The sequence below is a fragment of the Aricia agestis genome, chromosome 2 (genome assembly GCF_905147365.1).
Source record: "Aricia agestis chromosome 2, ilAriAges1.1, whole genome shotgun sequence".
Lineage (NCBI taxonomy): Eukaryota > Metazoa > Arthropoda > Insecta > Lepidoptera > Lycaenidae > Aricia > Aricia agestis.
The window spans coordinates 16,310,163-16,329,347 of NC_056407.1; the positions used below are offsets into that span (position 1 = coordinate 16,310,163).

At 37.9% G+C, this 19,185-nt stretch overlaps 1 protein-coding gene across 3 annotated transcripts in view; it reads left to right on the forward strand.

The window, feature by feature from the left end:
- The first annotated feature begins 476 nt into the window (after positions 1-476).
- The window catches only part of LOC121739753 (androgen-dependent TFPI-regulating protein-like), a 29,160-nt gene continuing 10,451 nt past the window's right edge, over positions 477-19,185 (forward strand). For 2 of the 3 annotated variants that reach the window (XM_042132304.1, XM_042132305.1), the window contains exon 1: positions 477-762. In XM_042132304.1, the coding sequence (XP_041988238.1) occupies positions 544-762 (219 nt within the window). In that variant the 5' untranslated portion in view covers positions 477-543. Of the gene's footprint in view, positions 763-17,893; positions 18,298-19,185 lie in introns of those variants that run through there. The other variant, XM_042132306.1, reaches the window with a different exon arrangement.

Sequence of the window (19,185 nt, forward strand, 5' to 3'; positions counted from 1 at the left end):
TAGTCGGAAGCATTGTTATATTATTATGTTTTGTTGTGGACCCCGTGGCGTCAATGGGCAAGGTTATGATTTGACCCCCGCGCTCATATTACATGATAGTAGTAATATACAGTACACTATCCTTATGCTGCACCACCTGTATCACATGAACGTGACATCAAATAGGAATATTATCACGTCGCGAGTTATGGCTGCGATTTCATAAGATTTGCGTTGCAAGGAATTTGTTTTAGATCCAATAGAATCGGTGCTGCGCTAGTAAAGTACGGCAAATATTAGGAAATTGAATTAAGGCGATTCTATTAGGTACTTCAGAAAATCATATACCTCGTGCAGCTTCGGTTACACGCACCTAACTTGCAAGCTATACAATCTTTGTTTCAAGGACCGAGTTATTCTACTGTATGATATATTTTGTGGATGAAGCCGCGAGCGCGTTACGGAAAATGGAGTACACCGGCAATTATTCACCTCGATAGCGAAGTTAATGAAGCACCGCCGGGCGGCGCGGACGTGTCTGTGGGTTTGTGTGTCTGTGACAAGATGGCCGACGTCGAGGGCCAGGGCGAGGGCCCGCCGAGGACGGGGCCGCTGCGGCTGTTCCTCAGGAGCGTGTTCCACGGCCTGTACCTGCTGGGCAACCTGGTGGTGGTGGGCGTGGGCGGCTTCGTCATGATCAGCCGCCTGGCGCAGGGCAACCTGGACGAGCGGGTCATCGTGATGGCCAAGTTCAGCGCCGCTTACTTTACCAACTGGAACTTTGTAAGTGTTCACATCTATGCCAATATGTTATTCCAAGTGAAAACAATAACTACATATATATAATAATACATTACTTATTCTTAAATGAACTAAAAAGTATTAAATATTTCTCTTTAGTAGTGCCTCTTTCAGAATTTGCCTAAACTATTTCTGTACTTAAGTATACAATCTTCACTATTTTTAAGTCGGTAACAGCTCAGAATCGAAAATTCTATGATACTGGTACCGACTTCAAAATTATGGAGACTGTATAAGTAGAGTAAGTAGATAGATGTAATAGATATTAGATATACTGTCTCGGCGAAACATGGCGGTAGCGGTCATTGACTCCCTGTCAAAAACTTGGCATTTTCTATATAAACCGCGATTGACAGTGAAGTGTCAGATGTTGTCAATCGCGGCTTTGTATAGAAAATGACAAGTTTTTGACAGGGAGTCAATGACCGCTACCGCCATGTTTCGCCGAGATATATATAGCGTTTTAAGCATCTCGACCTGTCTCGGGGCAGGGCAGGCAGGTCGAATGGATACGGAAATAGCCGAAAAAAAACCGATGATCCACGAAGCACGTGGACTAAGTAGGTACTAGTGCAATACGTAGTTTATTTTCTTAATTTAAACTTCGGCTATTTTCGTATTCGTTCGGCCCGCCCTGCCTGCCCTGCCCCGGGGCAATTCGAGATGCCGAAAACGCTAATAGATAGATTAAATTAAGCTCGTCGCATCAGGTTTTGGTAGCTTGCACCGAATATAGGCGAAAAAAAAAATAGACTTAACAATTGTTTTCACAGTTACAGATTCCGCCTGCAATGTATTTAAATTACCGATGACACACTAGGCCGAAATTCCGTCGCGTTATATTGTATGTGTTTGACATTGCTGACGTAATCATGCGGAATTTCCGCCGCGGAACTTCGGCCTAGTGTGTTTAGACACCAGATGTGGACTTGGTAATGCTAGTAAGCGAGCTTACGATATACGAAAGTAATATAACATAATATTTTATGAAGTAATTTCTAAATGTATATTATATGACGTTAAGTAAATACAGCGTGTAATTTAAGTAAAAACTAGCTGTCCCGGCAAATTTTGTTTTGCCATAAAATAATTTACCCTGTTTTCCTGCTTTTCTCTTGAAGTTTTTTCAAAAACAAAATTCTATATGCCTCACGGAGCCCGAGACCTTACCAACGAATGCAAAACCGTGAAAATCGGTTCGTGCGTTCTGGAGTTATAGCGTCAGGAAGGAAAACCCGACTTATTTTTATATAATTTATATTTTCTTTGTTAATCTTCTAATATTATTAGAAGATTAACAAAGAAAATATAAGTAACAGGCAGTAAATTACAATGGAAAACAGCAGTAGAAATTAAAACAGCAAAAAAACTAAGCATGTTTACGTATTATAACAATATAATAAACATTTATATTCACAACGGATACATCCACGAACAAGTTTTTGGCTGTAGCTTGTAAAGGTCAAAGCCAAACTGGTAGGTTTTTAAAATATAATGTAAGTCCTTGTCACTACTATAAACGTTTCCGAATTCCGCCGTTCCGGGGTCTTAACAAAATTACACTAGTGTGTCCTCGGCCTTTAACCCAATTTTAAACCCTAAAAGTTGTCATATAGGGTTCAATATGGAATACGATATCTTATTTTAAAGTCATTGTAGCCATCTTTAAACCTGTCTGAAACGTCTTGGAAAATCCCACTTATAAGTTGTTATTATGTACGAAATAATAATTAGATACCAGCTGTTTACTTCGTCTCCACCAAACTTAGCAAAATAATTAGCCTCTTAAAGTTTTAGCAAAATATAATTAGCCTCTTAAATTTTACACTGTATCTACATAGTTTCTTATTATTTAAATACATCGTTAATGTTTTTCTTGCATACAAACTTTAACATAAGTTAAATGTACTTATAGTTAAGGTTTGTTTTTTTTAACTAAAAAAAGACTTTATCATAGAACGATAATGCCTTCCTATTATGGTTATCGTTTGTCATTAAATAGATTTTATGTCATTTAATTTTTTTCGTGTTTACAAACGTGGTTACATTTACTAGCCCCAATTTCACTAAAGTTAACGTTTCTTATGAATGAAAGAGATGACATAATAATAAGTTAAAAAGCTGTTAACACTAACAGGACTTGTGTTGGCTTATGCTTTCAGTTGTTTAAGCAACGCCGAAATCCCCGAACCTGTATCTATAAGGATTCAAAAGTTCTGTTGGGTACCTTCGGATCCAAGGTTAAACCTGGTTCGAAATCTTACTTTTTTGGTAGCATTTACCTCGAATGCTTCAGAAAAATTTGAAACCACTATATGTTTCCATACAAATTTCAAGGAGTCCCCTCGATTCCTCCAGGATCCCATCATCAGATCACCACTTTTGTGAACATGGTACCAAATTCGAGTTAAACCCTATACAACATAAAACGAATTTTGAAAATCGGATCATAAACGGCTGAGTTATCGTTGAACATACAAAAAAAAAAAAAGATACATACAGCCGAACGTATAACCTCCTCCTTTTTGGAAGTCGGTAAAAATGTATTTGACCCATAGATTCGATTTTCCAAAAGGAAAGCCGACGGGAATCGGGTTACATGGACTCTTCGCCACTTCACGGTAATTTTATCGTTACTGTAATATTCACGTGTTTCGCCACGATTCACACGAATTTTGTCTTATCTTCGAATCGAAACTTTATTTAGCTTACAGCGAATTAAATTATTGTTTGATAAAAAATATAACAAAAACGAGTGCAAAGTACAACGTGTGTTAATATTATAATCTATACTAATATTATAAATGCGAAAGTATCTCTGTCTGTCTGTCTGTCATTCTCGCTTTCACGGCAAAACTACTGAACCGATTGCAATGAAATTTTGTACACAGCTATTCTAGAGCCTGAGAAAGGACAGGTTACATTTTGATGTGGGAAAATATCTTATTTACATGAAAATATCGATGAAAATGAATTCGCATTGTAGTTCTTACATGTGACAGTAGATGTCGTTTTTGCCGATGGCTCCGTAGCTCATGTGGTTAAGCGCGTGGTCAGCGCTCTTCCGGGGGGTCCCGGGTTCGAGTCCCGCAGGCGGAACAAAAAGTTTTCAATTTTCCTGGGTCTTGGATGTGTATTAAATATTATATAATAATTATTATGTATCATAATAATATTTCAAAAATCTTAAATATATTTTATGTATAATGTTGTAAAAAATCCAGAAATATATCGATGCAATGAACATATTTTTAGTTCTAATATATAACAAAGATGGCGTTTTATTTTTTACTTCATTGTAACATAGAACTAATCATACTTATTATGTTTTTGTTTATAGTTTTTAATACGTTAGAATATTATGTTTAATAATATTATCACATAGTATAATAATAATCAATCTATCTTATCTTATAGAATTCCTACTGCATTTCTAATTATGTGACAAGTTGACAACAGAAGGCGCTCTAAAATAAAGGAGTTCGAGTGTACCGTGTTGGCCTATATTCCATCCAGAAAATATATCAATGCAATGAACATTTTAATTCTAATATATGAAAACAGACGGCGTTTTATATTTTACTTCATTGTAATAGATTACAGAACTAATCATACCTACTTTATTATATTGTTTTTATTCATAACTAGCTGTTGCCTGCGACTTCGTCCGCGTGGACTTTAGTTTATAGCGCGCTGTGTCAACAAAATTTGTGTCAAATTTAAAAACTTTTTAAAACCCTGGTTAGTGGTACCCCTAGGGCCGCGCTACACCGGAATGGCAGCGCTGAAAGTGCTCGCTTCGCCGCTGCCATTCAGGTGTAGCGCGGCGTGAGCGCGGCCCTTAAATAATCAAAATACCCAAAAACAGCGGTGCAGTGTGCACATAATCTATACTAATATTATAAATGCGAAAGTATCTCTGTCTGTCTGTCTGTTTGTCTCGCTTTCACGCCAAACGCCAAAATTACCGAACTGATTGTAATGAAATTTTGTATACAGATAGTCTAAAGCCTGAGAAAGGACATAGGCTACTTTTTTACTGGAAAAAAGGGTTGTAAGGGGGTGAACTGGAAAAAAGGGTTGTAAGGGGGTGAAAATGCGTAAATTTGTTCAAATTAAGTTAGTTCCAAAAGTCATAATAGATGGCGCCGTGCGTCTTCTACATCGCGCTGACGCTTGCTCAAAAGTCTTTCTATAAGAGGTGGTATCATCTTACACCTAAGTTTCGATTTTTTTCGATTGTTATATCTATTCTACGTTATTAAATAACTCAGTACTTTATCAATGCAGTGACGTAACCTTAAATCTATCAATCAAAGAGAATATAATCACTACGTTTTACTATCAATGATAAATCATCATCTCCCTGCTGAAGCAGACGGATCCTGATGAGGTGCCGGCTTTTGTGGCAAAGGAGCTCCACAAGCTGCCACCCGTCACATTGGACCACGTCAACGTCGTCAGCCTACTGAAGGATATCAGGTTCCTGAAGGAGGAGCTGGCCGGAGTTCGAGGTAGATTGCAGGCATCAGAGTCTACGATCAGTGACATTTCACATTTTCTTTCAACATGTTTGTCAGAGCAACGATTTGAATCTAATATAAGAATTTTAATCTAGGGTACCTAGAATTTATCTAGATTTCCTTACTTGAAATAAAATAAAAGAGGTTTTATTACTTAAATTAACTTTTATTATCATCTTTGCACATATATACATGAAATAAAAAGTAAACCCCAGTTAATTTGCGTTCTGTGGAATTAAATTAAGTGTTTGAGGAAAACTAAATATTATAATAATTGACTTCAAGAAGCTATTTATTTCAATACAACGATTGTTGTAAGCAGCTGTTCAAATAACACGGAAAAGATCAATTTAAAATGTATCAAGGCTAGATTAAGATTCACATAATTTGTTAAAATTTTGTTACAGCACGTCATAAGTCATAACTCAGAAAATTAAAATTTAACCCAAAAAACCGGCCAAGTGCGAGTTGGACTCGCCCATGAAGGGTTCTGCAGCAACAATAAGGTTTATTTTTAATTTTTATGAAATTACAAGGTTTTTGATTTATTTTTATGTTTCAGTTGATTTAATGAAAGTTAATTATTTAAGGTATAAAAAAAACTAATAGCTAGGTCTCGTTCCAACCAATTTTCATTGGTAGTTTTATATCATATATTTTTCTTAGACTTATCATGCCACGCTACTTGCCATGCTACTTTAGAAATTAGAGGGGGGGACACACATTTTACCACTTTGGAAGAGTCTCTCTCACAAACTATTCAGGTTAGAAAAAAATGATATTCGAAACCTCAATATGATTTTTCAAGACCTATCCAATATCCATAGATACCCCACACGCATAGCTTAGACGAAAAAAAAAATTGTTTCAGTAGTACCTATTTTAGGGGACCCCTAAAATTTTTAATAATTTTTCCATTTTTCTATCAAAATTTTATGCGGTTCACAGACTACATCTACTTACCAAGTTTCAATAGTATATCCCTTATAGTTTCGGAGAAAAGTGGCTGTGACATATGGACGGACAGACAGACAGACAGACATGACGAATCTATAAGGGTTCCGTTTTTTGCCATTTGGCTGCGGAGCCCTAAAAAAGGTGGTGAGGTGATTGTCGAATAAATAAAGACAGATATTTCTTAATATAATAATATCTAAATTTTATAATAATACTAGTTGACGCCCGTAGCGCCATTGCTCAGAAATTTAAACGCGCACACAGAGATACTAAACCGTTTGTTTCTGATATCTATGATCGTGCAGGAACTGCACATTTTTCTTAGAAAAAAGTATCCTAATGTCCTTTCCTGGTATCTAAATTTCATTAAAATCTGTTTAAGGTGAAAAAGTAACAGACCTCTGTCTAACAGACTTACTTTAGCATATTTTATAATATTAATTATTAGGGTACCTACTATCAAAACTGTGAACAGAACTTCATAATCAATGTCAAAGTGAAATTTTGTAACAAAGCCTCGTGAGTCTGTCGAGGTTATTAAACAATGGTTTAGTAGGCCTGTCACAACTGCACACCGTTTTGAGAACTGCACAGAACTATTATATAACTTCGTTTTAAATACAATAATGATCCTTCGTCAGGCCCCTTTGCGCCAATCCGAGTTATCTATATATTAATACGTGAGCCAAAATCTTTGTATCCCTTTTGACGAAAAATGGGGAAACATAGGTAAATGAAATTTTGCACAGTTATAGTTTATATGGTGAAGGAGTGCATCGAGCTAATATTATTTTGAAATTATGCTTTTATTAAACATTTTTTTAACAAATAAAACATTACACACATTAGGAAAAATTACAGATTTTTGAGCGACAAGCCTATACATACGAATTATACTCTTTTATTTATGGTTGAAGTCTGTTGACAATAAGTTGACAAATTAAAAATGGATTATAGTTTTTTTTTATTGAATCTAAGATACTATTAGACAATGCTTACATGGCCAGTCTGAGATCAGCTATGTCCCAGAGACAAGAGTTGAAAGAAAAAAATTATAAAGTCAATATTTTTTACAAAATATAGGTAGTAGTCCTAATGTCGTTGAACTAAGGTCGAATTTCGACCATTGGGCGATCTCTATTAATAATTATTAACCCTGTACTAAAATGTATATTGTTAACCCTGCGTTAAAATATATATAAATTTTAGGACAGGGTTTACGTGTCTTAGTTTTTCTGACAGGAGTTTAATAACTCAATGGCTTTGTCAATTAGCTGTTAATTTTTTGATGCTAACCGATCAAAAGCGGGTAGAAGTTAATTAACCCATCGATCGTGGAATAACGAGACACAATAGCTTATCTATTGTTATCGCGGCCGGATGCGGCCGCTTAGGGCTTCATGAATATAAACTCCTGTTAAAGAATATCAAAAAGCGTCATTTAGCAAAATAATAATTATTAGATGAAGCCCGGGACTCCGTTGCGCCAAAATACGTTTATCGCGCGATATCCCTAAAATTTTCGGGGGGATAAAAAGTATCCTTTGTCCTTTCCCGGGACTCAAAGTATCTCCAGACCGAACAGCAAAATCGATTCAGAGATTTGTGAAAAGGTACCTAACAACTAACAGACAGGCAGACACACTTTCACACTTACAATATGTGTTAGTATGGATTATACTAAACTATAGAACACTTGCCAGTGATCCCAGTTGCAACAGCGGCGCCGCTCGACTGGCTCCAGTAGCTAGCAAGTTACAACAGTGTAATGTCCGACGCGGGTTTCGCACTCGCACCTGAAAGTTGGAGTCTAGAAGGATCTGCGATGGAAGCATCACTATTCTTTTTTTTTATGAAATAAGGGGGCAAACGAGCAAACGGTTAAGTTCTAGTGTACCTGGTTAAAACCTTATACTATTATAGAGCCACTATAATAATTATAAAATAAAGAAAACTATTGATAAATTCACTTAATGTTGATTTAAATTACAAAATAAGTTGAAGGCTTGACTTGAATGTGATCTGAAAACTTTTTACGAAAGATATATTGCATGGCTATGCAATATTTTGCTTGGCTCCTTTTTAGATATTTTAATGTTTTGGTGGGATATCGTTTACGGGCTTCACGTATACTTTCGTTTTTAGAGTCGTACAAATATAATAAATAAAAATATAATAAAATAATCACTAATATTTAATTCAATATCACTAGAAGTTGTCTGTAACTTTTCTTTCAATGTACGAGCTTATTTTGAAAATGTTTTGACGAGGAAGAGGCGGTCGCAGCCTGAAATTTTGGGTGGGGGAGGGGGGGGTCACTCACTTACTATGATTGTATATATATGTCACTGAGAGTCGAAACGAACGAACGTGTCTAAGGTGGAGAATTCATTGGAGAAGGTCTCTGAATGGGGTAGACGTAACTTAGTCCAATTCAACCCCACCAAGACACAAATCTGCGCGTTCACCCCTAAAAAGTCACCAATGGTCGTTTATCCTCGTTTCGAGGGCACATCTTTAACCATCTCCCCTAGCATTGAGATACTTGGCGTAAACATATCGAGTGAAGTCTAGTTCCGATATCATCTTGAGGGTAAGGCCAAATTAGCCTCGAAGAAGCTTGGCGTTCTTAACAGAGCGAGACAGTACTTCAGTCCGGACCAACGCCTACAACTATACAAGGCGCAGGTTCGGCCTCATATGGAATATTGTTCTCATCTCTGGGCAGAGGCGCCAAAATACCAACTGCTCCCTCTGGATCGTATCCAACGAAGGGCTGCTCGAATTGTTGACTGCCACAGTGTTTCAAACAGCTTGGACCCCCTGGAATTACGCCGAGATGTAGCTTCACTCTGCATCCTCTATCGGTTGTATCACGGGGAGTGCTCTGAGGAATTGTTCGGAATCATACCACCTGCAACTTTTCGCTATCGTCCCACGCGAAAAACATACCATCTTCATCACCTTGATGAGTGGCAGTCTTCCACAGTGCGTTTTTCGCGTAACTTTCTGCCGCGCACTGTAAAACTCTGGAATGAACTGTCACCAGCAGTATTTCCGGACCGATACGACCTGCAAACCTTCAAGAAAAGAGCGTATTCCCTCTTAAAAGGCCGGCAACGCACCTGCAGCTCTTCTGATGTTGCGAGTGTCCATGGGCGACGGTAGTTGCTTACCATCAGGTGACCCGTTTGCTCGTTTGCCCCATTATTTAATAAAAAAAAATTTTTTTTTATCTGCGCCCTCGGACGGTTCTGAATTGACAGCTGTCTAAGGTTGGACCATAAAGTTAATATACCTTAGGTTTATTAACTTTATGGGTTGGGGATAGCTAGAAACTACTAGAAACTTCCTTTTATTATTTGGCAAGATTTTGAGATTTTTCAATTTGAGCTTAGACTTGGGGGGGGGGGGTCATGTCTCCTGTGACCTCCCCCTTCGGACCGCGCCTGGGAAGAGGTGATACATAATAGCACGTCACAAATCACATCACAGTAACGTCTCGGGTTTTCACATAATTTTCTGCAGAATTCCTTCAGTAACAGCATAGTCATTATCGTAATAACTTAAACAATGCGAAAATTGACCGTAGTGCGGTGAGCGCAAGTAAAATGACTCGTGGTCAGAATAAACTGACTCTGGGCCATAAAATCCAAAGAAATCTTAAAATCAACTAATGTCACGTACTTGATATTAGGAAAAAGGTGAAATGCAAATATACGTGCGTATTTTCTTAATGTTTTTATAAATTTGGCATTTAAAAGATAATATTATAGAGTAGGTAATGCTATTCTGTATCTTTATTCACAAGTACTTTTAGAAGTATTGGTAATTTAGTAAATAAAATTAAAAATAAATTAGTTACTTAAAACACTTAAATGTAAGTCATGTGGTGTCGGGCTAGGTTTCAGGTACATTAGCTTAATAACTTGCTACGTGTATATTGTATAAACATACTTCAAATGTGTACACTGATGATATTTTAAATAATAATTAATAAAACACATAATCTTATAATATATAACACAGATAATCTTATATATAGATAAAATTCTCGTGTCACAATGTTAGGCCCCGTTCTCCTCCGAAACGGCTTTACTGATTTCAACCGAATTTCATATGCATATTCAGCGGGTCTGAGAATCGGCTACTGGGTACTTTTTATATTGATAAGTGCATTTGTTGAATAAATAATAGTAAATTATTACAACACGAGTCTGACGGCGACCATTGTTTGTGTGACGGGATAGCGATGGACGTTGTCATGGTAACATACTTATTTAGTCACTTCAATAAAATAATATGGGCGAAATACTTGATTTATATTATGGCAAAGCAACGTTTGCCGGGACAGCTAGTATTATGTAAAAATATTTCTATACTGAGTTCAGATACAAAATCAACAAGGCCTAGGCCCTCCTTAAGTTTTTCTCTTATTGCTTAAGCGGGGAATTCACTACCGGGCTGCCCGCGGGCCGCTCGGTCTGGCACAAGTCTGCCGCTTGCCCCTATTGAACACACACAGAACAGGCAAGTCAGTCGAATAGATAGAGGGCTGCAGCTCGGTCGTGGACTCATGGACTCAATCTTCTTTGAAACAAATGATAGATCAGCATCGGCATTGATTCCTTTGGATTTTTCAATAAATTCGCTGTATTAGCGGCATTACGTAGATCGGTGTTCATGTAATCCTTGCTTTTAACTTTCTACAAATAAGGATACGGTAGACAGGTAAATGGAAATAAACGAATGTCAAAATTGTTTTTGTTCTTTCTTTCCTAAGTGTGTTTGTATTTTTAAAAGCTTTTATTTAACTTGCTCTGTATGTATGTAAGTATGTATGTTCGGGTGAAATCTGGGAACTCAATTTTGAAGCAGATATATTTAACCTATTAAGCTGAAATTTTGCATACACGTTTCGTTTGGATGACAATACACGATATGGTATGTGGCATCACTCTAAATCCCATATGGCCGACAATCCAAGATGGCGAAATAGTTATTTTCGATGCAGTCCTACAATATGGATATTAAATGAAAGGGCTTTTTGAGAGTAACTCGAAAACAAAATATGTAATGTCATTTTACATCCAATATGGCGGCAGATCCAAGATACAGGAATAGTTATTTTTAATACACTCTGCAATATGGGTATCAAATGAAAGGGCTCATTGAGAATAACTCGGAAACGAATGTAATGTCATTCTACATAGGTTCAATATGGACGCTCATCCAAGATGACGAAATAGTTATTTTCGATTATACAATATGGATTTTAAATGAAAGGGCTTTTTGAGAGTAACTCGAAAACGAATTTAATGTCATTCTACATCCAATATGGCGGCACATCCAAGATACGGGAACAGTTATTTTTAATGCACTTCTGCAATATGGGTATCAAATGAAAGGGCTCATTGAGAATAACTCGGAAACGAATGTATTATGTAATGTCATTCTACATAGGTTCAATATGGACGCTCATCCAAGATAGCGAAATAATTATTTTCTATGCAGTCCTACAATATGGATATTAAATGAAAGGGCTTTTTGAAAGTAACTCGAAAACGAATGTAATGTCATTCTACATCCAATATGGCGACACATCCAAGATACGGGAATAGTTATTTTTAATGCACTTCCGCAATATGGGTATCAAACAAAAGGGCTCATTGAGAGTAAATTGAAAAGTAATAGTCAAGTCGTGTCGTATCGTGTCGTGTCGTGTCGTGTCGTGTCGTGTCGTGTCGTGTCGTATCGTATCGTGTCGTGTCGTGTCGTGTCGTGTCGTGTCGTGTCGTGTCGTGTCGTGTCGTGTCGTGTCGTGTCGTGTCGTGTCGTGTCGTGTCGTGTCGTGTCGTGTCGTGTCGTGTCGTGTCGTGTCGTGTCGTGTCGTGTCGTGTCGTGTCGTGTCGTGTCGTGTCGTGTCGTGTCGTGTCGTGTCGTGTCGTGTCGTGTCGTGTCGTGTCGTGTCGTGTCGTGTCGTGTCGTGTCGTGTCGTGTCGTGTCGTGTCGTGTCGTGTCGTGTCGTGTCGTGTCGTGTCGTGTCGTGTCGTGTCGTGTCGTGTCGTGTCGTGTCGTGTCGTGTCGTGTCGTGTCGTGTCGTGCCGTGCCGTGCCGTGCCGTGCCGTGCCGTGCCGTGCCGTGCCGTGCCGTGCCGTGCCGTGCCGTACCGTGCCGTGCCGTGCCGTGCCGTGCCGTGCCGTGCCGTGCCGTGCCGTGCCGTGCCGTGCCGTGCCGTGCCGTGCCGTGCCGTGTCGGGTCGGGTCGGGTCGGGTCGGGTCGGGTCGGGTCGTGTCGTGTCGTGTCGTGTCGTGTCGTGTCGTGTCGTGTCGTGTCGTGTCGTGTCGTGTCGTGTCGTGTCGTGTCGTGTCGTGTCGTGTCGTGTCGTGTCGTGTCGTGTCGTGTCGTGTCGTGTCGTGTCGTGTCGTGTCGTGTCGTGTCGTGTCGTGTCGTGTCGTGTCGTGTCGTGTCGTGTCGTGTCGTGTCGTGTCGTGTCGTGTCGTGTCGTGTCGTGTCGTGTCGTGTCGTGACGTGTCGTGTCGTGTCGTGTCGTGTCGTGACGTGTCGTGTCGTGACGTGTCGTATTGTGACGTGAAGGTACGTGTCGTAACGTGACGTGACGTTACGTGTCGTGTCATGACTTTATTACATTTTACGTGACGTCACGTGACGTGACGTGAAATAACGTGACGTGACTTCAAGTCAAATCCAGCCGTGTTTCAGAAAAGCCCGGTTGATTAAGCCGGTCACTTTTGTTAAATTAAATTTAACTTTTTAGTCATGCAGAAATAAACGGAATAGAACTCGCTAAATATAGATTTTTCACTACTCAAAGTCGAGTACAATTTCTTAAGGACTTAAGTTAATCAGATTTTAACAAATTCTTGAAACAAAACAAAATATTATGTACTATCAAACAGACTAAGAAATCTAGCCAGAGATAACTAAAAAACAAAAAATAAATTATAAACAAAAAACTTTTTGAAAAAAAGCTTTTATTTAAATAGTCTAAAAAGAATAAAATAAATTTCTCCTTAAAATTTTTAACTTTTAAGTTAAAATCCTCAATGTATTATACAATTTGCATGATAATAAAAGCTTGTCGCACGATTTGTAAATAAACTATATTATGTAGTACCAATATAACTGAGTAAATTAATATTATATTTTTATTTAAATAAATTTATCAAGTACTGATAGATTGTTAAGTCTTGCGAGTCGCGACTATAGATGCTGGCGGGAAAGATTCCGAATTATTCCCGTCGAATACTTCGGAAGTATTCCGAAATATTCCGAAACTTTGGGAATATTTCAACTGTCAAAAATAACGAGGAAAATTGCGCTTGGAAGTTGTAAACTATTTATCTTTAGTTGTGTATCTAAGAATATGTGATGCCGGTTACTAACATTATTAGCCAAGCGGCGAGAAACGGCTTTTTTGGCTTATTATCATTACTAGCGATAAATAGCGGCTGGTAACGGCTTGTTACTTTTCTTTGATAATACCTAATCATATAAGTTCGTTTATTTTTTATGGTTTTTATTCTGATTTACTTACAATAGGATATATCAGTATGGATAGTATGGATATAAGTAAGTAATAAGTAGGTAAGTATAGATTAATCAATCCTATTGGCCATTACTAATTTATGATAAAACTAGATGACGCCCGCAACTCCGTTGCGCCAAAATTCGTTTATCGCGCCGGAACCGTACATTTTTCCGGGATAAAAACTATCCTATGTCCTTTCTCGGAACTCAAAGTATTTCCATGTCAATTTTCAGCCAAATCGGTTCAGCGGTTCGAGCGTGAAGAGGTAACAGACAGACAGGCAAACAGACGCATTTTCGCATTTATAATATTAAACCTAGAAGTAGGTATAGATAAACAATTTATATTTTACTTAAGTACCTACGTAATGTGCCACTGAACAAATAATTCACTCAACCACCACAAACCACAAACAAACACGTATATTTCCATTGAATTATTCCGGCGAAATATTCGACGGAAACATTCGATTGCGGGGTACGAATCTTTCCGCGGGGTGAGGGAAAACTTCTCCGGGGAGCATCTCCCTTCCGCACCGCCGTCGCCCGCTCGTACGGGCGAGCGAGTCGTGCGAGCGGGCGACGGCGGCGCGGAAGGGAGATGCTCCCCGGAGAAGTTTTCCCTCACCCCGCGGAAAGATTCGTACCCCGCAATCGAATGTTTCCGTCGAATATTTCGCCGTGGCAGTCGGCGCGTGCGAAGCGGTGACAGCGGCCGGCGGGCGACGCTCTATGCGCGGCGGCGATCGATGATTGATGCAAAATACGATTTTTCAGCATAAATAAAAATTCATATTTTTTTTATTAAATTCATTTTGAATAATTCAAATTTATAGAAACTTTCCCAGAAGTATTCCGGAATTATTCGGAATTTTTCAGAAGTTTTGCAACTATAGTCGCGACAAGCTTTTATTATCATGCAAATTGTATAATACATTGGGGATTTTAACTTAAAAGTTAAACATTTTAAGGAGAAATTTATTTTATTCTTTTTAGCTTATTTAAATAAAAGCTTTTTTTTTCAAAAAGTTTTTTATTTATAATTTATTTACAATAATATTTTAAGTGCACTCCAGTAGTCCAGTCGCTCTCCAAGGCGCGAATGACGGCGGGCCGCCGTATTCATGTACAGACTTGCCCGTGCCCGCGCGGGAAAAATGCGATCTCGCGGACAGGCTGCGAGTACGGGCCAACGGGCATGTCTGTGCCCGTACCTAGGAATTGACGAGCAGACATGCGACAGACCTGCCCGTGACGGGCGGTCCGGTAGTCAATTCCCCGCTTTACTTGTATGTTTAAGCCTTTGGACCTTAAAAAGTATTTTGTTTAACCGGAGAGCCCTGAACCAACATGAATATTATGTTACAAGATATTAAGATCTACTGTACCTGAAACTAAACCTCACACCACATGACTTATTTCTATATAACAACATCGTCACTACTGCTATTATATCCATAGCCTTGTACAACTACACTTATTTATTGAATTAAACTTTTGTTGTACTCCTCGCCTTGCACATCTCCTAAAATGTTTTTAAAACGAAAAAATGATAAAGATAAAAGTAAATGCCAAAAATCGAATATTCTCCTAATTTTTCACGCTTGCTACTTGCTCGTCAATCTCTTCGTGTTCCACTTCGGTGTATTCGGCATAATGTACGGTGTCCGTGAGGGCGAGACCGACCCCGTGGTGGTGAGGAGTGTGAAGTTGTCAGGGTTCTACTTCACGAACTGGAACCACGTGAGTACAGACTGTACAATGTTCATAGTTCGACAGTATATATTAAGTCTATGGTTATTTCAGTTCTGACAGTCCGCATTTTTTTTAACGAGCAAAAGGCCTATCACGTACTCCCACCACTGCAACTCCTGAAAAAATTGACAGTCGGCATGGTTGGATAGAAACGGTTTCTTTCAGTAAGAACAGACAAACTGCCACCGACTTAGGGCGAAGCCAAACGTAATTTGTGACTTGTGAGTCGCAGAATTTCTGCCGGGCAGAATTTTTTTCATACAAATCGCGACTCATAAAATTACGCTCGTGTGAATCAAACAGGACTTTTGTATGAAACTGAATGCAACAAAATTCTGCCCGGCAGAAATTCTGCGACTCACAAGTCACAAATTACGCTCGGTTGGCTTCGCCCTTAACTGTAATTAAATGAAGATTTTGACATAAGCCCCATACTCCCATACATTATCTGTCAAACTCTTCACTAACTTGAAATTTAATCATCATTAAATGTCTCTGACTGCCGCACTCAGAAACGAACATTAATTATTAAATGTGATTAAATGAACGTTTTGAAATAAGCCCAATATATTACCTGGCAAACTCTTCATTAAATTGAGGTAAATCATAATTAAATGTCTCTGAGTGCCGCCAAAAGTGACAGATTGACAAAGGTGATCCGCCATTTCGTCACTAAATCAGTCAGTATGTCTATTAGGCCCCTTGTTCTTTGCAAATTGAAGTTTTTTTTCTGCCATCCAACTTACTAGAAAATCTCTCAAATCTTCTCATCGCTACTTGTTCTAGACACAATAGATAGAATTATAATAGAAACATAAATAATCTGGTCAAAGCAATCCAATGTTAAGTCGATGCAACCAGTATAAAGGCTCCAAGAGAGCAACCGGCCTCTAGAAACCGACCAAACAGTGCAGATTTCCATCACGTTGGTCTTTGTGATGTTAAACCATTTTGTATTCCAGCAATGCAATCTGGCAAATGCGGACGGTTGCTTTTTATGAGTCTAGGAGATTGACCATAGTATCACTAAGAAATTGTCTCTTGTGCTGGAGTTAATAAAATAAAAAAATCGGCCAAGTCTGAGTCGGACTCGCACACGAATGGTCGTACCGTTATTGAGCGAAAGTTGGGAAAAATTGTGTGTTTTGTATGGAAGCCCCCCTTAAATAAGTATTTATTTTATTTTTATTATTAATAATTTATTATTATTAAAAAATAAGGGTTCCGTTTTTTGTCATTTGGCTACAGAACCTTAAAAACGGCTTGCGTTTCATCTGGATTTACTAAAATCACTCGAACTTTTATCAAAAGGTAGGATTTTTTTGTAACAAGAAATACAACTCAGTCTATAGAGTAGGATATTATAATAAACGAACTAGCCCTAAAACTCCAAAACAAAAGAAAAATTGGGCTGCAGAAAAAGACATTAAATCAGTCCTTTTCACTCCTTAGAATATTGCGGTCCTTGTTAAAACCAACATCTTAATATTTTTTAAGTTTAGAATAATTGAAAATTGGGCTCCAGTCCCAATACAAATATTATCTGAAGAATGTACAATTTCTACTAATTTTGTTCAAATTAAGCTTTTCTGAGAACTGATAAATTTTTCTTAACAGCTTTGTTGTGTACTTACTCAACATTCTTTAATATTTGCGAGTAATGCCAATGAACCAAAAAAGGAAACTAATTAGTTAATTATACAAACAGTTTAAATAAACAAAAATTAAAATTAAGTATTACTCTTATCATCAAAGCCGATATGTTACACAACCGTTAGTGTTGTCAGTCCTCTGTTGTGCCTCTGTAGCGCAAAAATGGGCAAAAGTCAATTAAATCGCAGTCTTGTCGTAAGATATTTTTTGTGTAGATTATATTACTATTTATAATGTATTTTTGTAATATTTTACGGGACGATGTTACTTGGTATTTTTGATATGTAAAAATGTTTGTTTAAGAGACAAGTGAAGATATTATAATAGTATTTTTAGGTAAGTCGTAAAAGATGTCAAATATTTAAATAATAATTATTATCTAATAATTTAGTTACTATGATAATTTTAAGTGCTAACATAATATATAAGTCCATATATAATTATGATAAGTCTAACCCATTATCTCGTTAAGGTACTAGAACAATAGCTTACTAGCTATTTATACCCGTAATTAAAAACAATACAAACGTAAAATATTAAAAAAATGTTACATAATATATAATTTCATTTCATTTTACATAATAAATTATTATTTTCAATAACTATTGGGTTAAAATTACAGGGGAGATTGTGGGCAATTTTATTTGCCAGTATGGCAACACGGGTACCCGTCGTATCGCTTTCGTTCGATTTTCGAATTCCATAACAAGCGCCCGAAAGAACGGGAGCTGTTAGATAGATAAGTTAGGAGTTTAGAAATAGTTACTATATTATACAATAATTTAGAATAATTAAATATTAGCTTATAATACTTAAAAATAAGTAAAAAATGGAGGAGCTGTGGCGGGATAGCAACATATTCTACAACGTCCTGTGTTTCCTGATCACGGAGAATGAGAAGCTGTTCGACCGGAGTGATGCGCGGCTGTACTGGCGGACGGTGTTCCACCTGCTGGGTCTGCTGCACCACGGCTACATCGGCCTGTACGCCGTCTCCCTGGACCTGCTCTCCCACCCCCGCCCGGAGATCAGGAACCTCTACACGTACAGATCCGCCTACCTCACCGGCTGGAATTTCGTAAGTACCCTCGGTGCGGTTAAAAAGTTTGCAGTTACTTATTATGTTTGCGGTTCTTACTAATTTGTGTAAAAGTGTATTGTTGTTATAGCTTTAGTTATTCATCTGTATACAGCAGTTAAGTAGGTAAAATAGCTAAAAGAGTTTTTCACATTTCGTTATTAATTCCAATTTCGGACTGTTTATGTTGCTATCGGTTAAGTCGACTCATACCTAATCGATTTAGGATAAGTATTAATTTCTTTAAATTATAATTGTTTTGTTTAAGGTATATAAGAAAGTCTGAAATTAACAAGACGTAAGTGGAAGAATCAGCTAAGTAACATGAAAAAAAAAAACGTTTTTTTGTTTAAATGGAGGCTTTAGTGCCGGTAGAATTATTTGAAATAGAAAAACTGTGGATTATATGTGTAGCCAGATATATTAGCTAGGTTATGAAGTAGATAAATTACAAGGTTTAATAAAATAATGAGGGAAAAATGAGTTATTGTCCGTATGTTACGAAATGTTACTTATTTGATTCTTCCACTCACGTCTTCTTAAATGTAAGGCATTATCGTATCGTATTATCTGTAGATGAAACAAGATGACAATTATGATGATGATGATGAGATGTGATCGCGTGATGTGTTCGTGTGATGACAGATCTAAGCACGCGGCCGCGCGGCCAGTGTGTAATCACCACAGATTATAGAAGGTAATCACTGATGTACCATCAAGGAAATTGATTCCTATGCGATTGACAGACCAACGTTATTTGGTCGAATATGTCAATTCAATGTTAATTGTGATCTGTCAGCTGGGTTTGACGTAACGCAACCAAACTACTTAGGTCCCCGATTTGCATAGGAATCAAATTCTCTGATAGTACTTTTATACCTATAGGTA